The sequence below is a fragment of the Brachyhypopomus gauderio genome, chromosome 2 (assembly GCF_052324685.1).
Source record: "Brachyhypopomus gauderio isolate BG-103 chromosome 2, BGAUD_0.2, whole genome shotgun sequence".
Lineage (NCBI taxonomy): Eukaryota > Metazoa > Chordata > Actinopteri > Gymnotiformes > Hypopomidae > Brachyhypopomus > Brachyhypopomus gauderio.
In genome coordinates this window covers 1,403,311-1,430,415 of record NC_135212.1, presented here as the reverse complement: position 1 = coordinate 1,430,415, position 27,105 = coordinate 1,403,311, and the positions used below count along the sequence as shown (strand labels likewise).

The 27,105-nt window shown below is 46.2% G+C and overlaps 2 protein-coding genes across 3 annotated transcripts in view; both read left to right on the top strand.

Annotated features, from left to right (window-relative positions):
• Positions 1-1,094: 1,094 nt before the first annotated feature.
• On the top strand, positions 1,095-17,909 carry tfap4 (transcription factor AP-4 (activating enhancer binding protein 4)). Its single transcript, XM_076981963.1, has 7 exons — positions 1,095-1,475; positions 9,158-9,323; positions 10,083-10,181; positions 10,518-10,688; positions 11,136-11,285; positions 14,358-14,525; positions 14,718-17,909. Exons 1-7 carry the CDS (start codon positions 1,387-1,389, stop codon positions 14,865-14,867), a joined length of 993 nt encoding a protein of 330 aa, XP_076838078.1. The 5' UTR covers positions 1,095-1,386; the 3' UTR covers positions 14,868-17,909.
• A 1,552-nt stretch (positions 17,910-19,461) lies between these two features.
• Positions 19,462-27,105, top strand: part of srl (sarcalumenin) — a 34,129-nt gene continuing 26,485 nt past the window's right edge. For both annotated transcript variants that reach the window (XM_076981870.1, XM_076981860.1), the window contains exon 1: positions 19,462-19,595. In XM_076981870.1, coding sequence (XP_076837985.1) covers positions 19,490-19,595 — 106 coding nt within the window. In that variant the 5' untranslated portion in view covers positions 19,462-19,489. The remainder of the gene's footprint in view (positions 19,596-27,105) is intronic.

Genomic DNA, 27,105 nt, shown 5'->3' with positions numbered 1-27,105 from the left:
ACTGTAAGCTGTTGTTCTTGTAACAGTAAAGTTTTAAACACAGTCCATGCTACATAAATCTGTGACATACACATAGGAAACATACTTGCAGTTTCCTAATTTAACAGTCAACCAATGCCATATGACACTACTATGCTGTTGATTAACTGGGATTAAAGTTAAACATGAACGGCAGGCTAATAATGTTGATTTTAATTTAAAATCGTTAAAGATTAAAGTAGGCTAACTTATAGACCACGAAAAACAGGCCACCAACAACATATTTTCTTAATTTTCAGATAGCATAAAATAGGTTACCTAAGAAATGACTGGAATAATTTGGCTGTATTTAGCTTCACTAGCATTTACAGCTATGTGAAACGTGTCGCTTGCGCCCACTGCAAATACAAACACGACAGCAACAGGGCAGCGTCCATTTGCAGCTGGTCTGAGTGGTGAGGTACAAGCACGCCAGCTTTCATAAACAGCGCTCATATTTGTGTTTGTACTTTGTAGCCACAAATATACAAATATTTCCGGGTTCTCTGTGACCGCTCCCATTTTGTGTCAGTGTGAGGCGTTTAATATTGTCTCTACAAGGCAAGAGTGGCGATTAGGTAACTCGCTCTATCCCTCCTCCTTCTTTCATACAACCAAAATGGTGTACACATTCAGCTGTTTCACTCCCCAGCCCGGTCCACTCTCCCCTCCCCTGGTTCTGGCTGTTTTCGTAAGGCCTGCCAACTCGTCAGCTGATCTGGCGTGTTCACATTGTAAATAGTAATAAGTCGCTTAAACGTGCGCTTAAATAAAAAGTCGCCTCTCGAAACGCATTTCTCTCCCCAAATATAAGCTTCTGTTAATATTTATTTACATTTACAACCAGCGTTAAAACAAACGTAAAACGTGATCGACGTTCTGAACGATATCGTAAAATATGCCGTTGTCGTTTGTAAATCGTTGAACGTTTGGCCGCTTGCTCAAAATATGATGCGAATATCGTTTAAAATAGTCCTTTGTTTACAGTGTGTTGTTGCGCGGAAGGAGGCTTTTTCGGTAGTGCTGCGTGATTCCTACCAGCTGTTTCCCGCCTTGAAAGACATCCGATCAGCTGCAAATACACACAGAGGCGTACACGCAGAAGGAGAGAGAGAGAGAGGGGAGGGAGGTCGAGAGAGCGCCACACACTACCAGGGAACCCCATCAGCTGGGACTAGACTAACATTACAACTCTTATCGCTCAGCTAACCTTACATTCATATGCAAAGGACTGTAAAGCCAGAAGGATATTCCAAATTTGACTAATTAAATGCGCAGTTGCTCGGGAGTCTGTTTTTAGAAGGCACGGTTATTCAAAATAAGGAAAAATATTAGAAGAATCGAGGACTCAAAGCTGGAGACGAAAGCATGGAGTATTTCATGGTACCAGCACAGAAGGTGCCCTCCTTGCAACATTTTAGGAAAACGGAGAAAGAAGTCATAGGTGGCTTGTGTAGGTATGTGTGCACGTTTATTCTCCACGCGTGAAAGTCCGTAATGAAGCATACTTTATGCTTTAATCCCCCGCCAAACAGCCGTAGTGTGGCCACACGCTTGATCTGATTTGTATGTTATTGTGTACACGGACGATTCCCTTGTAGTAAGACGGGTAATACTCCCAATAAACTCTCATTTGTGGGATGAATTGAATATTAGGAGTGTACTTGAAAAACTGTGCTCTGTAGAATTACTATTACTTTTCAAATATCTTGGCGAAATCGATACATTTAGTGTGTAACAAACATAAACCACGTGGTTCCATGCACACCACGCCGCTGATCTGTTGCAAGGCGATTCCAAATCAATGGATGGATTTCGAGAAGCGTTTAATCACATTTCACGACCGTTTTCTATGTTTTCAACTTGTGTGGCACCAAACGAGTGCAAGTAAATGTTTTTGGGCGAAGTTGAGGTCGAGCAGGGCGCCGTTGGCTGGGTCGGGAGAGCGGGCTCAACTTATTGTGGGCAGTGCGGCCATGCTTGTGGCTGGTGCTACACTCAGGATTTGGCGTCGTGTAATTCTCACTTCGTCTAATGTACAATTATCACAAGTCGCGCGTGGCGCGTGATTTACGTTCCAGAACCAGAACCGAGCCTCGAGCGTTAGAATGGGTCGACGTGCGCGTGTTGGCGTGGTGGCCCGTCGGACTGCGTCTTTATTCCCGTAGCCCTGCCACGCTGCCGCATGGACGAACGTGGAGGAAGCTGTCGGCTCGCATTGTTGTAATGGCGGAGGGCTGGAATTTGTGTTTTTGAACACGATTTTATTTGGCCAAAAAACCATCTCGGGATAATTCGATGTCATTTTTTTCGATCGCGAAAGAAAAAAAGGCAGAGAGTAGCGTAGTCGTAAATTAATAAATGTTTTTTTATAAGGGGGTGTGTGTGCTGAGGAAGGCCCGTCAATGCGTCTGCAATCCTTTCTCGAAAGGGAGGCGGGCAGATCGCTGTAGGTGGCGCCGAGCATTGTGGGCAATGTAGTGCTAAGGCTTCGTTCACGTGAATGTGAAAAGTGCAATTTCTTTATCAATTTGTTTGCCTCCCTGTTTGTCGATCTGTCTCCCAGTTATTGTTTTTGAAATAACAAATATTTGTTTGTACACTTTACAGTGTACACTTTACAGTCTGTGAAGTTTTATGGAAAACACAAACATTTTTCTTCTGACGTTTGACTTCCAATTTCATAGTCTGATCATTCACAGTAGGAACTCAAACAGTCACACTGAACATTTTAAAATGTCCACAGTTGATTGAGATGTGTAGTGCTAGGAAAAAAGTAAACTTGTGGTTTAATTAAAGGGTAAATTAACTTATTTCATGCATAAACCTGTTTGCAAGTGTTTACTTAATTGATCGCACTTGCAATGCACCACAGGATTAAAATACCCATTTACTTTTTGAAAATTGAGCACAACAGTACTATAAAATTAAGCAATTGGCTGACATGGAGGAACACTGTTGATCTTAATTGTTGCTTTCATAGATTTATAGGTTATAGTCTTGTATAGTCATAAGTACTTCAATAATTTCTGTTTAAGGCAATATGTCCATTTTGCAAACTGATATTAAATATATAAAATGTGTGTACACACATGCAGTATATTAATAAATAAAGTGAGGAAGGGTAGTAAAAATTGCACTGCAGTACATGCGGTTTCCAGAGAAACAGCAAGTTTATGACGGAGGCTCTTCAACAGCTGTGCCAGCAAAGTACTTCTGAAGTTCTAGGAGAATAAATCCGTTTATGTTCATATTAGTAGATTCATATTTCATCGCATGGAGTTGTAAAGTTCTGAGAGTGTAATAAATTTATTTTTCCACAAGTTTTCTCATTTCATTGCTATAGCAACAACTCCTTTAGTATCCATTAAACTCTCCCTCATCCCTCATATATCCAGATCTCTGGTGGTACACTCTGCTTTCAGTCATTTGCGTGGTGCCTGTAGTCTGTAGAGTGACTGTAGGTGTTTGCGTGGTGCCTGTATTCTGTAGAGTGACTGTAGGTATTTGCGTGGTGCCTGTAGTCTGTAGAGTGACTGTAGGTGTTTGCGTGGTGCCTGTAGTCTGTAGAGTGACTAGGTGTTTGCGTGGTGCCTGTAGTCTGTAGAGTGACTGTAGGTGTTTGCCTGGTGCCTGTAGTCTGTAGAGTGACTGTAGGTGTTTGCGTGGTGCCTGTAGTCTGTAGAGTGACTAGGTGTTTGCGTGGTGCCTGTAGTCTGTAGAGTGACTGTAGGTGTTTGCCTGGTGCCTGTAGTCTGTAGAGTGACTGTAGGTGTTTGCGTGGTGCCTGTAGTCTGTAGAGTGACTGTAGGTGTTTGCGTGGTGCCTGTAGTCTGTAGAGTGACTGTAGGTGTTTGCGTGGTGCCTGTTTGTTGTCATTTGCACTGCCTGTTGATGTTGTATTGTTTGGAATCCAAGCAAGCACCAATAGATTTACCCCAAAACACACACCAAGGCCCCCTATAACCCCCTCTATCCCTAAAACACACACCCAGACTCCCTTTACCATTAAAACACACACCCAGTGCCCCTGTACTAGGGGTGCACGATATGGACTAGAATTGCGATGTGCGATAACGTTGTTGGATATCCCGATATCGATGTGAACCACGATAAATTAAGATTAAAATACAGAAATGTAGTGTCTCTCTGAACAGCAGTACGTTAATTTGTTTTGTTTTTTACTGTGTAATGAATCCAGAATAATTCCAAATATTTTGCAGGTTTATTCAACAATAGATTCAATCTAGGTTTATACTTTCACGAGTGAGCGACTCCGCACACCTCGTTAACCTCCGCGAACGGCGGAAGCGTTTAATCTTGCCGTGTCACATTCTTTGCAGTGTTGTCCGAAACGATATGTAGGCCTAGTAGTATAAAAAAAACACCCCTCAAATACAGGGGAATGAACTTTTACCTGACCAATTTTAATGTTGCTTTGTGTTTCAGGTTTGAAAGTGCTGGAATTTAGGCTAAAGTATTTGAAAAGGCTTGAAATTGTAACTACTTTGTTTCACAACAAATATCTGTCTGACTGAACAATTCTCTTGTATTACGTTAACAAATACGAGCCTCTTGTAATTCCAGGACGAAACATGAGAGAACGTGAAGACGTTAAGATTGGGCGTTTTGAAAATAAATATCCATTAAATAATGTGATAAAAAAAGCGAATTATTTCGAATCATTTAGAGTATATGTATAAATATTTAATTCAATAACGTGCTGGGAATTATTGAAATGGACCTTGAAAGTGACATACAAGTGCTTGAATTCCACCTTGTATAGGTGTATGAACCCTGCAAACATGACTGTTCTCATTGCGCCGAGACGCGGCGCGCGCGAACTTTAAATAAATAATAACATTAAATAATGTGATAAAAAAGCGAATTATTTCGAATCATTAGAGTATATGTATAAATATTTAATTCAATAACGTGCTGGGAATTATTGAAATGGACCTTGAAAGTGACATACAAGTGCTTGAATTTCACCTTGTATAGGTGTATGAACCCTGCAAACATGACTGTTCTCATTGCGCCGAGACTCGGCGCGCGCGAACGTACAAAATTCGAGAGGTGCACGACCTCGTGAATCGACAGCGCGCGAGGCAATTGCACACGGGCGAAGCCACCGCGATTACGTTATTTTCGCCTCCCGGACCCTCGCGCCGCATCAAGTGTAAACCAGGCTTAAACCAAATCGCGTGTCTGATGAGCGTGTTCACCCCACTCCAGGGTTGCCAGGTCCTACAAAAGTTTTCCGCACAAAATCTGCGAGTGTAAGTTGTCGGCGGGGGGGGGGGGGGGTGTTGCGAGTGTGAACTGGAGACAAATTAAGTATTATATCGCGATCGATTCTTAGTGTTGACTTGTAACTTCCGCAGTAGCCCAACTCAAAAGTAGCCCAAAAAACCGCACCCCGCGGCCCCAGAATTTTTACCCGCGGCTGGATTTTCAAACAAGCCCAATTTGGCGTGAAAACCGCGAACCTGGCAACTCTGCCTCACTCTGCCTCTTGCCTACTTACGTCACGTGATCATAGTCTGCAGCGCGAATAGCTCCCTCTATTGCTGGACGAGGATAACGCAATTAGAGTTTGCTGTTATTCAAGGAGTTATCGTGGCTCTTTCGATGTGTTTATCGTGAAACTTCACATCGCGATAACGATAAAAATACGATTAATCGTGCAGCCCTACCCTGTACCCTCTATCCCTAAAACATATACTCTGACCCCTTGTACCCCCTCTGCCCCTAAAACACATACCCAGACCCCCCGTACCCCTCTACCACTAAAACACATACCCAGACCCCCCGTACCCCTCTACCACTAAAACACATACCCAGACCCCCCGTACCCCTTTACCACTAAAACACATACCCAGACCCCCCGTACCCCTTTACCACTAAAACACATACCCAGACCCCCCGTACCCCTCTACCACTAAAGCACATACCCAGACCCCCCGTACCCCTCTACCACTAAAACACATACCCAGACCCCCGTACCCCTCTACCACTAAAACACATACCCAGACCCCCGTACCCCTCTACCACTAAAACACATACCCAGACCCCCCGTACCCCTCTACCACTAAAACACATACCCAGACCCCCCGTACCCCTCTACCACTAATGGCGCATTTCCACTAGGGCCTGCTTGGCGCGGTACGGTTCGGTACGGGTCGATTCGCAACGGAACGGTACGGTCGCGTTGTGTTTCCATTACAATGGTGAACCACCCCAATGTGGGTGGAGTCGCTGTTGGCGCGCGGGTTGTAGAGTCGTGACATCATTTGTATACGACCACAACACCGGTCGACGCCCCTTAACACATAGCATTATTGTATCTTATTTATCTTTATCTTCATTATTGTATGTGGTTGCTCTAATTATTGATAATAATTTGGTATTACTCAAACAGGCTGAACACACCCTGCATAAAAAGCATCAGTCATACAATCAAATGAAATCAAACTTTATTATGAAATATAGATATTTAAAGTACAACATATGTAAATAATATAGTTATAGTTTTAAAAAAGTGCAAAAAGCAAATATATACGTATAGCTTTATATGAAATAAATATTTATAGTACTACAAGCAACATTTTGTGTGCTTTTACTGGCGTCTGTCTCGCATGGTGTTCACAAGTTCGCCAAACACCCCGAGGAAAACCCGGTTGAAGGAAACATTTTCCGCCAACTCCGCTCGCCTCGTCAGTGGAAGGGGAATCTTGAACGTAAAAAATAACAAATATTAAACACAAGCATTCCCGTGAAAGCAACAACAATATAGCGTAACTGCACAAAATGTGTAGCACGTCATCGCTGCTCATGCTGTGTTTATGGCTACAGCTAACTAGCAACTAGCAAGGCTAAGAGCTAGCTATTGTACAGTAGTGACTGTGGTGGTAACATTAACTACAAACACAGCTCTAAATTCCTGCGTTTACAATAGATGCGTTCATATTACGTTCATATTACATCTTTTACGAGCCTAGTAAAACTGTGAAATCACAATACACTCACCATTCTCCGTGGCCTCCAGCACCGACAATGTCCAGCACGTTTTCTCTTCCGTTACTGGCTGGCCGGTGACCGTATATGACATCCATTTGCTGGAACCATTTCCAGTCTTTGCGGTTTGCTCCGCTGCGTCCGTTATGGTCCTTCACCGCCCGGTAATCGCGTTAAGCTTTTTTAGCTTGGACCGACCGGCACTGCTGAACGGACCGCTGGTAGCCATGAGTGGCCATTAGCGCGGAAACCTCGCTAAAAACCTTTACATTTCTAGTGGCCCCGTCCAGTTCGCCCTGGATTTTTTGATCGCTGATTATTAACAGAAAGGTTTGTACCTCGGCGTTTGACCAGGGAACAGACTTCGCTCCTTGGGTTTTAAAAATGGCTGAGGAGTCCATAGCATAGCGGAGGAGTCGCTCTCCTGACGCAACCTGTGACGACACTCCCTGGCCAATCAGTGTCATGCTGTTACTCCACGTCACAGAACTGTACCGCTTCGGAACGGTTAGAACCTCGAGCGAGTCGGTACGAAAATAGTACCCAAAGGGGCCGGCTCACAGGGTACTGGTACTAATGGAAACACTCACAAACCGTCGCGAATCGAACCGTACCGCGCCAAGCAGGCCCTAGTGGAAATGCGCCATAAAACACATACCCAGACCCCCCGTACCCCTCTACCACTAAAACACATACCCAGACCCCCCGTACCCCTTTACCACTAAAACACATACTCAGACCCCCCGTACCCCTCTACCACTAAAACACATACCCAGACCCCCCGTACCCCTCTACCACTAAAACACATACTCAGACCCCCGTACCCCTCTACCACTAAAACACATACCCAGACCCCCCGTACCCCTCTACCACTAAAACACATACTCAGACCCCCCGTACCCCTCTACCACTAAAACACATACCCAGACCCCCCGTACCCCTCTACCACTAAAACACATACCCAGACCCCCGTACCCCTCTACCACTAAAACACATACCCAGACCCCCGTACCCCTCTACCACTAAAACACATACCCAGACCCCCCGTACCCCTCTACCACTAAAACACATACCCAGACCCCCCGTACCCCTTTACCACTAAAACACATACCCAGACCCCCCGTACCCCTCTACCACTAAAACACATACCCAGACCCCCCGTACCCCTCTACCACTAAAACACATACCCAGACCCCCCGTACCCCTCTACCACTAAAACACATACCCAGACCCCCCGTACCCCTCTACCACTAAAACACATACCCAGACCCCCCGTACCCCTCTACCACTAAAACACATACCCAGACCCCCCGTACCCCTCTACCACTAAAACACATACCCAGACCCCCCGTACCCCTCTACCACTAAAACACATACCCAGACCCCCCGTACCCCTCTACCACTAAAACACATACCCAGACCCCCCGTACCCCTCTACCACTAAAACACATACCCAGACCCCCCGTACCCCTCTACCACTAAAACACATACCCAGACCCCCCGTACCCCTCTACCACTAAAACACATACCCAGACCCCCCGTACCCCTCTACCACTAAAACACATACCCAGACCCCCCGTACCCCTCTACCACTAAAACACATACCCAGACCCCCCGTACCCCTCTACCACTAAAACACATACCCAGACCCCCGTACCCCTCTACCACTAAAACACATACCCAGACCCCATTGATCCCCATCAGTTGTTCGTGTTTTCTCTGAACCAGCTGGAAAAGCTTTTACACACACTCACCGTTGGGGCTTTCCCTCTTCCCTGCTGTGTTTGTGTGAGCAGCGCCCACTGGTTTGAGCTAGGGCTTCTGGGTAGGGAATAATTTACCGTAAACGTGAGCGCTTACATATTTACGTTCAAGCCCTTTTGTTTCTGAGTCAGTGCAAGAAAAGGCTAATTATGAATGAGCCGTGTCTGGATGTTCAGCAAGAAAGGAAACAACAAAAAACGTGTGTCCATGTGCTCTTCTTCCCATGATGCTCAGTCATTCAACGTTTGTGGTAAAACCCATTAGCTTGTATCCCCACAGCCCACACTGCTGGTTGCTGTGGTGCCTCAGGCATCTCCTGCGCTTCACTAGAGGATAAACCGCTCCGTGTTTCTTGCAGTTTAGCGAACATCCCCCTCACCCCGGAGACGGCGCGGGACCAGGAGCGGCGCATTCGCAGGGAAATCGCCAATAGCAACGAGCGCAGACGCATGCAGAGCATCAACGCTGGCTTCCAGTCCCTCAAAACACTCATACCACACAGCGACGGAGAGAAGCTGAGCAAGGTGAGGCCTGAGTGTTCAACACACACACACACGCCTTAAACAACTGATCCTGGAACAGTGTGTTCAACAGACATACACACCCACTCCTTAAACAACTGATCCTGAAACAGCTATTATTATGTAATTTATAGTATAATTTTTATACCATTAAAAAAAAATCCCAAATTATTAGTATAAAAAATGAAATTAATGATTGAAATTAATTAACGGTCTCTTGGGTCTCTAAATATTTGAAAGTTCTCATCTTCTCATGTGCAGCAGGTGGGGAATGTTTATTTTTGTTCTGCTAAGAGTTTAAAGTTGTTGTTGTTTTTGGTCAAAGTTGTAGTTGTTGCATGATTTGAAGTTGTAATTGCATGTCTGTCCATTTGAGGGCAGTGTACATAAACGCTGAAATCGATTTTACAAACTAAAATGGAACGTGCTCATTGAACAACTAGTCATTTCAAGTAATAATTACCTCAGTAGCTTAAAAATAATTTGCTTCATTAAAGCAGTCCACAAATATCTGACATTGTATAGGCCAAAATGATGGTGAGAGTTAATAGAAACTCTCACCATCTTGAATACTGAAGAGAGTTGCTATAATTGCTAGCAGTTCAGAATGTTCTTATAACATCTGAGACAACGGTACATTCTTTCTGATCTAGGTGCTCTCCAGTCTAAGACTGGAGTGGAGAGCACACAGTCCATTACGTGAGGATGCTGGAGAACGCTGTAACGTGATCCCCCCCCCCCCCGCCCTCTCCTCCCTCTCAGGCCGCAATCCTGCAGCAGACCGCCGAGTACATCTTCTCTCTGGAGCAGGAGAAGACGCGGCTACTGCAGCAGAACACGCAGCTCAAACGCTTCATTCAGGTCAGTCCTGGACCCGTCAGTCCTGGACCCGTCAGTCCTGGACCTGTCTCTGTCTCTTTTGCAGTTGACTCTTAGGTCACCAGATATCAATCGATCCTCAGGTGTCTAATGGCTAAATGACCCTTGTACTGAAATTGTGGCATTTATGTTAAGGTTGGCCTAGTGTGAGGAATATAATTTCCTCGAACATAGAATAGATTTAGATATTTCACAAAGCCAGTGAACTATAATCTTTAATTGGTCACTGGGGCTTATAGGCGCTTCCTGAAACGTTTCTTGCATGGACGGTCAGTAATGAAGAGCCTTTGAACATTAGTGTGACTACCCCCCCTTCAGGAGTTCAGCGGCTCGTCACCAAAGAGGAGGCGTGCGGAGGAGAAGGACGAGGGCATCGGCTCTCCGGACATCCTGGAGGAGGAGAAGGTGGAGGACATACGGCGGGAGATGATTGAGCTGCGGCAGCAGCTGGAGAAGGAGCGCTCCGTGAGGATGATGCTAGAGGAGCAGGTGAGGAGGTCTTCCTCACCAAGGTCTTCCTCACCAAGGCACTGATTGCACCTAGAGAGGGGCATCTTAATCTTAATTCCCACTCTTAATGGCTGTCCAAATGTTTGTTTATGCCTGTGTGGATATTTAGTATTAGTTGTTATTATAATTATACACTTGAATACACTGTTACTGTTATTACACAGCACCTTTCTCAATAAACACACTGTACTGTGACATACAGGCAACACGCTGGTGAACTGACTCGGTTGCTTGACATGCACACTGCGCCTAACGAGTTGCATTTGACTTTGAGCATCATGCTTTTGATATGCAAACTGTGAACCCCGTGGCCCCGCCCCCTCCCACCGGTCTCCTTGGGGAAGTGTCCCTGTCAGCATTTCACACACTCCGGGAACCACGCCTGCCTCCAGATGAGAGTTCTGGTGTGTGTGTGTGTGTGCGCAGATCCGCTCTCTGGATGCTCACCTGTACCCTGAGAAGCTGAAGGTGATTGCCCAGCAGGTGCAAGAGCAGCAGGTGCAGACGCAGACGCTGCTCCGCCTGCACCAGAAGGAGCAGATGGAGAGAGAGACCACACCCACCTGCAGCCCACAGGTGACGCTCCCACACACACACACACACACCTGCAGCCCACAGGTGATGCGCCCACACACACACCCACCTGCAGCCCACAGGTGACGCTCCCACACACACACACACACACACCCGACCGCAGCCCACAGGTGACGCGTCCACACACACACACACACACACACACACACCCCCGACCGCAGCCTCCACAACGGCCACATCACTAGTGCTGAACCAGTCCCGTTACATGACCTCCACAACGGCCACATCACTAGTGCTGAACCAGTCCCGTTACATGACCTCCACAACGGCCACATCACTAGTGCTGAACCAGTCCCGTTACATGACCTCCACAACGGCCACATCACTAGTGCTGAACCAGTCCCGTTACATGACCTCCACAACGGCCACATCACTAGTGCTGAACCAGTCCCGTTACATGACCTCCACAACGGCCACATCACTAGTGCTGAACCAGTCCCGTTACATGACCTCCACAACGGCCACATCACTAGTGCTGAACCAGTCCCGTTACATGACCTCCACAACGGCCACATCACTAGTGCTGAACCAGTCCCGTTACATGACCTCCACAACGGCCACATCACTAGTGCTGAACCAGTCCCGTTACATGACCTCCACAACGGCCACATCACTAGTGCTGAACCAGTCCCGTTACATGACCTCCACAACGGCCACATCACTAGTGCTGAACCAGTCCCGTTACATGACCTCCACAACGGCCACATCACTAGTGCTGAACCAGTCCCGTTACATGACCTCCACAACGGCCACATCACTAGTGCTGAACCAGTCCCGTTACATGACCTCCACAACGGCCACATCACTAGTGCTGAACCAGTCCCGTTACATGACCTCCACAACGGCCACATCACTAGTGCTGAACCAGTCCCGTTACATGACCTCCACAACGGCCACATCACTAGTGCTGAACCAGTCCCGTTACATGACCTCCACAACGGCCACATCACTAGTGCTGAACCAGTCCCGTTACATGACCTCCACAACGGCCACATCACTAGTGCTGAACCAGTCCCGTTACATGACCTCCACAACGGCCACATCACTAGTGCTGAACCAGTCCCGTTACATGACCTCCACAACGGCCACATCACTAGTGCTGAACCAGTCCCGTTACATGACCTCCACAACGGCCACATCACTAGTGCTGAACCAGTCCCGTTACATGACCTCCACAACGGCCACATCACTAGTGCTGAACCAGTCCCGTTACATGACCTCCACAACGGCCACATCACTAGTGCTGAACCAGTCCCGTTACATGACCTCCACAACGGCCACATCACTAGTGCTGAACCAGTCCCGTTACATGACCTCCACAACGGCCACATCACTAGTGCTGAACCAGTCCCGTTACATGACCTCCACAACGGCCACATCACTAGTGCTGAACCAGTCCCGTTACATGACCTCCACAACGGCCACATCACTAGTGCTGAACCAGTCCCGTTACATGACCTCCACAACGGCCACATCACTAGTGCTGAACCAGTCCCGTTACATGACCTCCACAACGGCCACATCACTAGTGCTGAACCAGTCCCGTTACATGACCTCCACAACGGCCACATCACTAGTGCTGAACCAGTCCCGTTACATGACCTCCACAACGGCCACATCACTAGTGCTGAACCAGTCCCGTTACATGACCTCCACAACGGCCACATCACTAGTGCTGAACCAGTCCCGTTACATGACCTCCACAACGGCCACATCACTAGTGCTGAACCAGTCCCGTTACATGACCTCCACAACGGCCACAACACTAGTGCTGAACCAGTCCCGTTACATGACCTCCACAACGGCCACATCACTAGTGCTGAACCAGTCCCGTTACATGACCTCCACAACGGCCACATCACTAGTGCTGAACCAGTCCCGTTACATGACCTCCACAACGGCCACATCACTAGTGCTGAACCAGTCCCGTTACATGACCTCCACAACGGCCACATCACTAGTGCTGAACCAGTCCCGTTACATGACCTCCACAACGGCCACATCACTAGTGCTGAACCAGTCCCGTTACATGACCTCCACAACGGCCACATCACTAGTGCTGAACCAGTCCCGTTACATGACTTCCACAACGGCCACAACCACTTCCTCTTCATTTAGTTAAGCTGGCCGTTGCAGCCAGGGACTGGTTGAAATTAGCGACGGAGGATGATAAAAGGTGAAAACGGTTTCCTACATTACCGGAAAAAACAAAACATGTATATTCATCTGTCTGCTTGATGAAAAACAAAACCGAATATGCAGACCGTGATGCAGGACTCCTGAAGAGGATGCAACCTTCATCAGCCCAGCAGAGCTGTCTGTCCTGCGCCCCGCCCCGCCTGGGGCTTCCAAAGTTGCGGAGATTCACAGCAGGACATTTTGCACTCTGTAACTCTGCAACTCCTTACAGTGTTTTCCATTAACAAAGGAAGAAAAGGCCTCAGTGAGCTAAAGGCCTTGGAAGTCTACGGTGAATGCGGATTTCACCGCTTCAGTAGAAATATCTGTGTCTTTGAAAGGACATATAATGAGTTTTTCTCACTTGTCTTGAATGTGTGAAAATGGTTCCAGTATTTCTGGTGTTTGTGGTTAGCACGTAGATGCTCTGGGCCTGGAAGTACAGAAGGAGAGGTAGAACTCACTAGGTTGCAGAAACTGCAGAAAGATTTTTGACAAGAAAGAGGGTTCTTATGTGGGTGCATAACATTTTTGCATTTTGTGCAAAATGACACATTTTAAGTGTAGAGTAAAACTCTGATCAAAAGTATAAATTGATTAATGAAAGATTATTGGATTAGTCATTAGCCCTAGTTTAAACTCCCTCATTAACGAATTATCCAGAACTACCCAGAAGGTAATCTAAGGATGCACATGTACAGTGCTGTACACAATCCACTAGAGGGCACCAGTGGATCATATGTTTTATGACCGTCTGTTGTAAAAATGCCACGCTCACCTTGTTTCCAGGTAGAAAGCGCGAGCTATTTGGCCGTTCACCGGTACATGTGGGGCCTTTGTGCTGTGAAGTGACTCTGGGTCATCTGTGTTTCTCAGGTGTTCTCCCCGCCCACACCTCCTGCCCCCACTCACCACGCCACGGTTATAGTCCCCGCTCCCACGTTGCCTCCCCCTCCCCATCACGTCAACGTGGTAACCATGGGCCCCGCCTCTGTCATCAACACGGCATCCACCTCACGACAGAACTTGGACACCATTGTGCAGGTAAAGGGTCTTTGAGACTGGCACAATAGTGTCACCTGGTGGCCAACGTCAGTTATGTGCAGCTCTAATGAGAGGAGCAGCCATTTGTCCATGTGGCAAATATTGAAATAAATGTAGTGTTGCCAGTTTCATCGATCTCACAATAAAATCTGTCTTTGAGGTAAACCTTCATTTGTGTGTCTGCTACTCTAGGCCATCCAGCACATTGAGGGTACGCAGGAGAAGATGAGTGTACCTGACGAAGAGCAGCGTCGTGTGGTCATCGTCACCCCCGGACGTGTCGTCACGGACACCGCGGACTCTGACACCGCCTCCGATAATGAAGGGTCAGAGGACTGTTAAGCGCTCTGATTGGTCCGCACTGATTGGTCCATCTGATAGGTCCATGTCAGTAATGGGGCGAAGAGGGTTGGGCATAGGGAGGGCCCTCCCACAAACTCCTCCCTCTTTCTCTCTCTCTCTCTCTCTCTCTCTCTCTCTCTCTCTCTCTCTCTCTCTCTCTCTCTCGCTCATATAGACATACAGAATGGAATAGGATAGTGTTAACAGACCTAAAGGGATTCAATCAAGATTTCACTGAACAAAATGTTTTAAACATAACTAAGTAATCAGCCTATCTTTCTATCACATGTACACACACACACACACACGTGCGCAGTACACCAGATTCCCATATCTCTCTTACCCATGCTGCCGCTCTGGTTGCACTCGCAGGCTTTCAGTTACATTCAGAAGCATTTTTGTTCCTCCATCATGGGCCACACCAGGAACCCAGTCAGCTAATACCCTCACAGGTCTGTCCTCTACTGCCCCCTGCAGTCTGCTCGGGAGAGGGCGGAGCTCTCTGATTCAGGCCTTACTGTCTCTGACCCATTCTTTTATCCACATCTTCTGAAGTCCCGCCCCTGGATGGGGAAACTGCTCTGATTGGAGGAAGAGCATACCTAAAGACTGTACTCCTCTCCCGCTTTAAAATTCTCATCTCCCCATTGAACGTTTGTAAACATCCCTCTGTTCTTTCTGTCATAGAAAAGGCTTATTTTTGTTTTTTTTATAATTTTTTTACAGCACCACTGTGAGCGTACCTGACTTCAGAAGCCAAACTTATCATTCCCTTGGCTTTGAATCTTTAGAGGAAATGGCATCTTTCATGGTGGGGTGGGGTGGGGTGGGGGGGTCCTCGTGTCCCTGCCTAGCAGTGCAACCATTGGTTGTTCTCATGGAGGGCCAAAGATCGTTGCTGCTTTGTGCACTTTGTAAAATTAAACAAAGTATAAAGGGGAAGGGAGGTGTGTGTGTGTGGAGGGGGGGGGGGGTTCCACTGTGCACTTACTGTCACTCACACTCACACTGGCTGGGTTTCCAGTACACACAGCACGTGGGAGTGACACGGCCCCTCCCTTTTCCCACCACGTCAAACCCCCGTTATTTGGCCTTTTTGGTTCTGGTCCAGCCTTTGGGCCGGTTTGTGTCTCCGATTTGAATAAGCTATCCGGCGCTGGCTGGCACCCGCAGAAGGACCCGTGCGGCACTTCGCCAGTAGCTCGTCTGCCGGCTCGCGGCCCGAGACTCTCGCTCTCCGCCGGGTTTCGGGAGGCGGAGGTGACGACGCCCACACCTCTGTGCTAGCCCCGCCTCCGGTCTACGCAGGAGCCTCGACGGCTGTTGGCTCGAGTCGTCCTTGAGACGACCTGCCCCACAGGCACGGCCTCGAGGTTTCCAGGATGTTCTAGATACCCGTCTGCCCCCTCCCCACCGAGGGCAGTTTCACTGACTCCGTGGCCTATGCTGTTGCCGACCGCTGCACTGGGTGGACAGGCCTTCCCACACCCTGCACACTTGCTCTATGCATCCAGTGGTCTGCTGCCCCGGCGCCAGTGGGCCGCCTGTGGTCTTTAGTGGCGTTCCTGCACACAGTGCCATTGAGCCTCTGGGCTTGTTGTTCCCTTATAGCCTTGGCTCTCCAGATTGGAGCCGTGTGATAACATGAGCTTCCTGTTCCCTGTGGGAGAGAGGGAGGGAGGGAGGGAGGGAGAGAAGACTGTTTCAGACCTCACCCAGGTGTGTGGAGAGAGACGGCGTCTTGCCTTATCCCAGCTTTGCGGTGTAGAGGGACACGGGGTCTAGCTTTATATCAGCCCTGGCCTTGGCACTCAGCAGAGCCCAGACGTGTCCCCCCCACACAAACACACACTCGGTTGGCGTTAAGCTGAGAGGGTTTAAACTGACCCATCCTGCCCTCCCTGCCCCATTCCGAGGTTCCTGTCGTGTGCACAGGCACCAACCCCAGACATTCCACAATGATCTACCACCGTCTTCATGTTCCATTTGACTCCACTCAAACCTGCGAATGCAGCGTTTTCTTTTATCGTGTGACTTTTATTTTTGTGATTTGGGAGCAGAGATGAGACGAATCTGTGTATGAATTTGACTGAAAAAAAAAAACGAAAGTGCGTCCTCCCCCCCGGTGTTACAGGGACTCCTTTGCTGCTGGACAGGTTGCTTGTCCTTCAGGATCTATCAAATGCTGTCAGCACACTGGCTCACTGGACCCCTCAGTCAGGCTTCAGTGTTGCCTGCTGAGAATCAGGGCTTCCAAAAGAACGGGCCAGTTAGGTCATAGACGGAGCTGAGATATATGAAAAAATATATATATTCGCATATACATATATATTTTTAAATTCAAGTAATGGGTAGTTTTAGCCGTGGAGGCTGGTCTTGTCTTTTTTTCCCCCCTTTCTAATGGTTTTGTGTGCCCATAAAAGCTCAGAAAGCTTTCAGATCTCAACATTTCCTCTACCGAAGCCACAGGGTGTCTCTGTTTTGTTTACTTTAGTTGGGGTTTTTGTTTTCTTCTTGCAGCTGTCTGTAAAACACTTGAGAGCTGCATTGGAAGGTTTGGGTGTGTGAGGGTTTCGCCAGCGGTGTGTAATTATGAATCTGAAGCACTTAACTCTTATGGGGGGGCGTCTCTCGTTTTTTTCAAGGGACGCCTCCTCAGTCGAAGCTCTTTTTGTTTTTTTGTTTTTTGTTGTTTTTTTTTTTTTTCTTTGCCGTGTGTCCGAACCACCCGGCTGTGGAGCGTGTTGTGACCCTGCCCTGCTGCACCTCACCATCTGTATGTCTGTAGGTCTGTATGTCTGTAGGTCTGTAGGCTCAAGACTCAACCGTCTTTCATTCCGCCACCCTCTTCATCCCTTCATCCACCCCTCCTTTTTGTTCTTCAATTTTTCGTTTCGTTTTGTTTTCGTGGTTGGGCGTATCTGGTTCAGAAGCTATTATATTTTGTTCTCATTTTTTTAAAGAAAAAAAAAACTGGGGAAAAGAGGCTTGTGCCTTTTGTAAAGACAGAATAATAAAGTTTGTACTTCGTTTTTTACAAGTCATAGTCGCACTGTGGTCATTTCCTTATTGTCTGTTTTAATGAAGCATGGGGATTTACCTAGAAATATATGCTTTACAATAATAATAATAACAATTATAAATGTATATAGAAGTTTTCTAGGTACCTAAGATGCTTAAACAACTCCAACAGAAAATGACGACAGTTGGAAACACCCTTAATCCCATTTTTAAAAGCGTCATCCCCGTTTTTTGTTGTTAAAAGCGTTATCCCCATCAATGCAGTGATTAATATAAGTAAAGTGAACAGTTCTCCTGTACAACAGGTTCATCAGCTATTACAGACGTTGAATGATCACGATGTCAACATAATGGAAAAGTTGACCATTAAACTGAAATAATGAGGTCTTAAGAACGAACCTTGTGAACTGGGATCTGACGTACTGTAAACAAATGTTAATAGCACAACATTGATTGTACAGTGTTAAAGGTTTAAATCTGAAAGGTGATTATTACCAATATTACTGGAACTGGTAATGATGGAATGAACAGCTACATGGAACAGCCTGCTTTGAACAAGCTCTTCAGAGAAGTGCTGAACCCTTCATTTTACATTTACATTTTACATTTATGGCATTTGGCAGACACCCTTATCCAGAGTGACTTACATTTTTATCTCATTTTTATACAAGTGAGCAATTGAGGGATATGGGCCTTGCTCAGGGGCACCTCAGTCATGGCCTCAGGTCTGGGAATCGAACCTGCAACCCTCCGGTCACAAGACCAGTTCCCTAACCACCAGACCATGACTGCCCTTCAGTATTTTGTGCCAGATACACAGGCTCTACATGGGTAAATACAGCACTGATATATTTATCTAATGAAGCTCCCCAGAGCAGCCAAGACATGTCCGGCGCACCAGTGTTGCTTCAGCTCTCTCAAATACATCAGCTTTTAAACTTTATACCATAGTGAACCTAACAGGAGAGTCAAGGGTTTTTGAGTGAAACGGTGAAACACTGTATGTATGGGATGTTTTAGTGTGATTTCCTTGTAAGCAGGTCCTAATAATGCCTATTCTATTCTTCCACCGATTCAGTGGGTCACTGATCACTACATTGATTCACTTGGTTTAGAATTACATGGGCACGTGTGTGTGTGTGTGTGTGTGTATTATATATATATATATATATATATATATATATATATATATATAAATTTATGCTGACTGAATTAAACTAAACCAGACTAGTCTGACAAAAAAGCACACAGATTAGAACATTCAATTAAACTTGTTCTCATAAATTAAAGTTATGACTGCTGGGCTACATTTCTATTCCTTTTGTCACACTTCTGAGTCTAACAAAATGTATTATTAATTGTAATATGTATTTTTTCCCCTAGTCCTCTTGTAGAACGGGCATCGGGGTGGCCGTGTCCCTTTCGTTTACAGGCGTAATAACAGCGCATCTAAAAGAGACAGTCAGCTGTCGGTGTGAGTAAGGTCTTCAGTGGCATGCCACTCTGCTGTGGGGCCTGTGCTCCAAGCCCCCCCACCCGTGCTGACACAAGAGCCCTCCGGGGTGCCCTGCCTGTGCTGCGTGCCCCTTGACCTTCTGCGGATGGTATATATAGTGAGCGAGGCTATCAGAGTTCTCCTGGCAGCCAACATGAAGGGCTTAGTGTTGATCTGGTGTTTCTTCTTCCTACTGGCCTTGGCCAAACCAGGTAAAAAACGCTTTTAGCACTTTATTAAGAGTTTCTGCTGCTGTCGCTCGGCTTGTTCGTGTACCTTTTCAAAGTTGTAGCTGTATCACATTTTTTAAATAGAGGCTTCAAGCTCGATGTTGCCAAGAGGAGCCACAATGGAACTGTTCTCTTTTGGCCAAGTTTGTTTTTAGTTTTTAGGACTCCTCAGCATAAGTGAGTTTATCAAAACGTTTGACCCGGCACTGGCGTAAACGCTGAACATTTCGTTAACATCTGAGACAGACGGTTTGACTTTGGGAGCTGATGAATGCTGAGTCACCTGTGTGAAGACATAGCTGTCTTCCTTGGCCCATGAAGTGGTATTGGTCCTGAGGATGTGACCGATTGCACTTTGACTTCTGCACTGCGGCTGTAAAGGCATGGCGGGCTCCTGCGGGTCACGGAGGCCGTGTGGGACCGTGAACTGAACCGCACATGCACGACGGGTCGCGCGGTCGAACCCTGGCTGTGTCACCCAGTTCTATATGTTGCCACTGGCCTGAGTTATTTAAAAATCTCAGCCTGCAAATATATCCACTCCGATATGTCTTCCATGTCTGCACTCGGGATGCAATGTTTCAGGAGGCTCATCCTTATCCAGACAGGCACTCTTGAGAACTACGCACTTGGTTAATGCTCAATTTTGGTTTATTTTTAATGCAGGGCCACACGTCCCTTAAAAAGCCGGGCATGGGGCTGTCGGAGGCAGGGCTGGCGTCTGAGCCAGAGCTGGGGTATTTTGGTATGGCTGGGTTTCGCTCAACAGCATTGTGTGTCAGCTGCCCTGAGGCATGACACCAGCTGATGGAAAGACCTAGATCTTGGAGACTAGAGGAACACAGGAGCCGGACACAGAAGCTCGCCTGGCTGCTTCTGCCAGTTTTTGTCCCTCGGCTTCATTGTTCTTAACACTGTTATCAGCCCTCCCTGACATTACCTCTAGGGCTTTTGGCTGGCAAAGTACTTTGCATTTAGACTAATGTTTGATTCTGTTTAGTGCTGGAAACACAAATCAATCTTCCACGCTCCAGAGGAGTCGGTGTACTCCTCGCCTGCTTTAGTCATCTGGCCTGCCCGCGCTTTAGCTTTTTGGGCTCTAGTAGTACCCTCGTAGTACCCTCGTAGTGTTCTAGTAGGAAACATTACCCTCGTTGTGTTCTAACAGGATCCATTACCCTCGTGGTGTTCTAGCAGACACCTGATGGTGGTGATGGTGTCTCTCACCTCGTGGTGTTCTATCAGGACCCATTACCCTCGTGGTGTTCTAGCAGTACCCATTACAACGATGTGTTCAGGACCCATTACCCTCGTGGTCTTCTAGCAGTACCCATTACCCTCGTTGTGTTCTAGCAAGACCCATTACCCTCATGGTGTTCTAGCAGGACCCATTACCCTTGTGGTGTTCTAGCAGGACCCATTACCCTCGTGGTGTTCAGGACCCATTACCCTCGTTGTGTTCTAGCAAGACCCATTACCCTCGTGGTGTTCAGGACCCATTACCCTTGTGGTGTTCTAGCAGGACCCATTACCCTCGTTGTGTTCTAGCAGGACCCATTACCCTCGTTGTGTTCTAGCAGGACCCATTACCCTCGTGGTGTTCTAGCAGGACCCATTACCCTCGTGGTGTTCTAGCAGGACCCATTTCCCTCGTGGTGTTCAGGACCCATTACCCTCGTGGTGTTCTAGCAGGACCCATTACCCTTGTGGTGTTCAGGACCCATTACCCTTGTGGTGTTCAGGACCCATTACCCTCGTGGTGTTCTAGCAGGACCCATTACCCTCGTGGTGTTCTAGCAGGACCCTTTACCCTCGTGGTGTTCAGGACCCATTACCCTCGTGGTGTTCTAGCAGGACCCATTACCCTCGTGGTGTTCAGGACCCATTACCGTCGTGGTGTTCTAGCAGGACCCATTATCCTCGTTCTGTCCTTGGCTTCCTTACGGCTCGGCTTGGGCCTTCACATCCCAGGCTCCCATCAGGTGTCTAAGATTGGAAAGTGTCCTGTAACTGGACACTATTCACTATAGGGCTCCATCCTCCCCTCCCCTCCCTGCCACTCCACACACTACACAGCTGCTCTCACCCTGCACTGTCACAATCACACTTTATCCTCAGCAGCTGCCCATATATGGACATGCATTATTTTAACAGGAGGGACCATCTTAATGTGTGTGCTGATGGCCAGCCCAGTCCTTACTCACACAGCCTGTACTTATGAATGGTGTTCACCTTCTAAATGATAGCGAATTGAATTGAATTGGAATTAGGAAAAAAAGATTATTATAATTTATAAAATATTATTATAAATAAATAACTAAAATTATTATGAAATATTATTAGAAGATAGACATGTGTTGTGAAAGTCAAAGCTTCCTTATCTGTAGAAATGCAAATGTGTCACATGTTCACAGGCCATTTACACCCGTGACTTTACAATTCACAGTGTCAGTCTTGATTATCCATGTTAATGAGTTTAAAGATCATGCATCTCTTGTGCAACAGGACCATAGCATTGTTTTAACTGCTCTGCAGCCCTTGATTGCGCTAAAGGCTTCAAAATGAACAAGCTGATTAATTTTAAGTGGATTTGAAAAAATCCCTAATGCAACGGTTGTTTGGACCCAACAGGACAGGAGCTGAAAACACCCACTGTGGCAGTGCCATAAATAGCGAAGCGTCAGACAAAGGTCTCGTCTATAAAGTAGTGGGACTGTGAGAAGCAGGAACACCAGGCCACAGCACATACCCCAGCACACAATTGAAAACGATACCTGCCGCCTCTCAGATTGCTTCAGAGCTAATAAAAACTTATTTAGCCATGGTGACATAATCAGCCTGTGCTCCACTGTTCCTCTGCCCTGGACTAACATTCAAGCGTTTTACCTGTGTGGCACAGAACATGTTTACGGGAAAGAAGAAGAAAGCCATCATTTGTGCATGCAGTTTTCTCAGATGTCTTTTTGTGTTAGCTCGTTTTGTTCGCATTGTTTCCAGTAGATCCCGTAGTATCGTGTTCCTGCCATTCTACAGTGGGGCAGGAGGGTCATGTGTTTCCTCTTCTAGTCGCCAACCACAGTGGTTTCATTAGATCTGCTGAGCAAGCAGTGTTGTGTGCATCTGTTGTTTTTGTGTTGACTGCGGTCATGAAATTTTGGTGCAGTCCTAATAACCTCTCCTGCTGTAGGGTACTACGTGATTATGAAGGTGACTTCTACTGCAGGCAAAGGGGCCCATAATGTAGCTATGTGGCTATGTGGTGACCTAATGTAGCTATGTGGTGACCTCTGACCCTGTTGCGGTCATCTGTCGGGGCTGCGGTGAACTCCAGAGCCCTAATGATCTTAGGTCAGGAGATACTATAGAGTTGTAGGTTTGGCCCAGTAAGTCCTGTTTGAATTAATTTGTTTAAAAAAACCTCATGGGAATGAGGGAAGTGTAATTTGTTTATTCCACGTTTACGTTGCTGAACTGATTTGGATTAAACCTTTACATCAGGCTGCCCGTGACTCAGGGAAGATGTCATTTTTTCTTGTACCAGAACAGGCTCTCACCGCTGTTTGGTACAGGAAGCATGCACAGTCCTGCCTGCAGAGGGGTATCCCTCAGACGCAACACGATTTGGAAACACACATGTGCAAAGAGCCCATCCTTAATACCTCAGTCATCTGATCAGAACATTTGCATAGTGTTAATTCCACATTCTCTCATCTCCTGTGATGTTCTCTGTGTTCAGTGGTGGAATCCCTTTGTGGAACCACCTACCAGCCATCGTCCTGGTAGTGGAATTCAATCCCATGTCATACTGGGTTCATGATGACAGCCATCGTGTCTTTAGGTTTAAAGAAAGCGTTCGAACTCGAGTTCATAAGGTTTTTCTGTTTATTGGCTACAGGTTTAACATCAGACATCAGAACATCATGGCTTCCCAGCATGTATATATATATATAATATACATATATCCAGTTCATGTATGTTTATTCTCTTTTCATGCATATTGGGAAATGTATCATCAAGGGATCTGTTAGTAGATCAAGTTGATTTTGCAAAAAAGAATGAGATAATGTAAGTATTTATACATGGAGCTATTTATATGCGGTATACTGTACCTCAAGCAGTATATTAGCATAACGTGTAGTGTGTATGAAAATTAAAGAGGTGCTGTTACAACTTACTTATCTGAACTCTGATTAGGAGCTGAAGTCTCCATGCCACCCTGTTTCATGGCTTGATCCATTGTACGTCTATTTCTGTCCTTGATCGAAACCAGCTCTCAAAGCCTCAGCACCTGTTCCCATCCATGCTGGCCACCCTGCCCGGCCTCTTCTGTTCACATCACAGCTTGTCCAATCGAAATGTTCATTTCATGACCAAAGAATACTCAAAATTACAATTGGTCTTTTAGGCTGCTTTAAATGAAAACAAATATTTGTCTTACAGGGTAAATCCAAAGGATCAGAAACTGTCTGGTGTCTTTAAAGGGTATTTGTTGTTGTTTATTTGTTTATTATTGTGGTTGTTTTGGAGTTGATACCCTGTAATGGAATACTGCTACGACTTCTGCAGCTCTTCATGGAAACCCATGGCCTACTGTAAAGGTTGTGTGCACCTGCATTTAGCTTATGGTAAATCCTCTGGGTTCAGGGAGGGCTCGCCCACATCCCTAATCATGTTAACAGTAATTGAATTTACCTCTTGGGTGCAGCTAGTAGAATCTGAGCTGGGGGATTTATAGCTTTACACAGAGGAACATAGTAACATGCAAAGTAAAAGCCTCCATCTGATGTGCCAGATCAGGGGCCTTTTCACAATGGTAGAAGATTTGAATCTAGGGTCCAAATGAAAATATTTAAAACAAATACTACATTGTCTGTGTTTGCCTTTGCGTTGAGTGACTGCTAAGACAAAAAGTGAGTCTTATGTATAATATATGTATTAACAATGAATTAATACATACAAACCAGCATTATACTGGACAGATATCAACTTTAATTTAGCAGTCACTTTTGTAGCTACTTTGTGGAGGTGAGTGTTAAAGCAGGTTCAAGTCCCATCTGTGCTGTATGCCATCTGTGGGGAAGTGTCCGGGTGAACAGGATAGACCCTGATTCACTCTGGTACCGGCGTGATGACTATCCCTCTTTCAGCTGTCATTAACCAACACACCATGCAGTGCATAATCCTTTTGGTTGTCTGGAAAACCTAAGTGTTTAGATGTAGGTTCGAAATGCAGTGTATATTTCGAACCTGTACATACATTGCAACGTATCGGTCCTTTAAAATCATATTAAAAGCAGACCACTTGTCTTCCAGGTGAGGTGTTTTCTGACTTCATTCCACTCAAAGCAGTGGTACCGGTGTGTGGATGCTCTTACAGCCCTGCTCGTAGGTGACGTAATGCAGTGCAAGCGGAGAGGCTGTGCTCGGAGCCCCGTGTGTCTCAGCCAGGGCAGCAGCATGTGTTTGACCAACCCTAGCCCCACGCTACAGCTCTTCTATTAGGCATTCCATCAGGGTGAGCTGTTGCAACAGCCGTGTTTTTTCCAAAGCCAACTGGGTTGCTAGGAGACTAGCTCGTCGAAGGTCCACGGTTCCTGCAATAGACGTGAGGACTTCACCCCATCTGGCCCAGCACACGCAGGGTTAATTTAGATATCCTGCCCTCTTTGTCTGCACACATTATTATCACTTTTGAGCTGTTGTGCAAAGTGATACATGCTGATGCAGAATTGTTTTTGCATACATTTATAGAAAAGGTATATATCATTTATATAAAAGGGAGAGAGCTTGATGTAGTTATCCTGTGATGTGAATGTCACACTCTGTGGTACACACTCTGTGGGACACACTCTATGGTACACACTCTGTTGGACACACTCTGTGGGACACACTATGGTACACACTCTGTTGGACACACTCTGTGGGACACACTCTGTTGGACACACTGTTGGACACACTCTGTGGGACACACTCTGTTGGACACACTCTGTGGGACACACTCTATGGTACACACTCTGTTGGACACACTCTGTGGGACACACTCTATGGTACACACTCTGTTGGACACACTCTGTGGGACACACTCTATGGTACACACTCTGTTGGACACACTATGGTACACACTGTTGGACACACTCTGTGGGACACACTCTGTTGGACACACTGTTGGACACACTCTGTGGGACACACTCTGTTGGACACACTCTGTTGGACACACTCTATGGTACACACTCTGTGGGACACACTCTGTGGGACACACTCTGTTGGACACACTCTGTTGGACACACTCTATGGTACACACTCTATGGTACACACTCTATGGTACACACTCTGTTGGACACACTCTATGGTACACACTCTGTGGGACACACTCTGTGGGACAAGTGGAGGCAGAATCCCTTTCATTCATTGTATTTCTGGGGGCACCAACACTTTAACTCTATTGTTTGTAATTAATATGCTTGTAAACAAACCTTTTACAGCTCATTCATTAAGTTCATTCAAAGTGTTGTCAGTAAATGTCAGTAAGGTAACATTCTTCAGCATTTTCCACAAATCCACTTAAAAATGTTTTCCATTTTGCAATGGTACCATTACAAAATTGCTCAATTATGCAGGAAATAGTAATCTAATGCTAAAATGATACACTTTTCAACTCTTTCCCTTTCATAAATATATATAAATACATTATACCCTTACATAGGCTCTGTGCTCCAGGCAGTATCAGTAATTTTTAAGCCAGTTTTCATAGGCACAAATGTAGTCCAGTCCTTATCTTGCCCTCTGTTCATGCTAATCCCCCACTGATAATCCTGTAATACACACCGATTGTCCCCAGTGCAGCTTAATCTGGCCTATTAAAAGTCTACTCTACAAAATCTGAACACTGTAAAAAGAATCCTACTATGTGATGTCATTTATATGAAGCAATCCCATTTATGTAAACAACATTGTCTAAACACTGAGTCACGTAAACATATCATCTTATCCGGGTGTGCACAACTTCCTAGTAAGATGTAATCAAAAGCCACTTCCTTTAGAGTCCTGGCAATGTGACGACCTAAGAGAGTCTGACCTTATCCCGAACTGCAGTTGTATACTATAGTGTTGTGCAATAGGCTAAGATACTTAAAACAATGGGAACTACTGTGAAAGTGGGTTTTTCGTAAGCTAATGGATACTATAGAACACCCAGGTGAGGGTCTGGGGGGTTAATTAGCACCAGGGGTCTGTTGCATGGTGAAGTACTACATACCATGGAAGAAATTCACATCAAGTTAAAATAACTTACTTGTTATTACTTGATGTCATTCTTAGAAACTCAATTCCACTATCATTAATTAATGGTGATATTGTTTCTAATATGGAGTTGAGACCTTATAAAAATGTAAAAAAAAAAACATTTAAGGAATGAGAAATTACATTTACAGCACTCAAATTAAAAATAAATTTTTGAGATGCTCAGCAGTTTGATAACAGTGTCCCACACCAG

Excerpts from the sequence above, each read along its gene's own strand:
- tfap4 (XM_076981963.1), top strand. The coding sequence starts at position 1,387 with ATGGAGTATTTCATGGTACCAGCACAGAAGGTGCCCTCCTTGCAACAT. Across the intron at positions 1,476-9,157 it reads GTCATAGGTGGCTTGTGTAG|TTTAGCGAACATCCCCCTCA; the intron begins GTATGTGTGCAC and ends TGTTTCTTGCAG. Across the intron at positions 9,324-10,082 it reads ACGGAGAGAAGCTGAGCAAG|GCCGCAATCCTGCAGCAGAC; the intron begins GTGAGGCCTGAG and ends CCTCCCTCTCAG.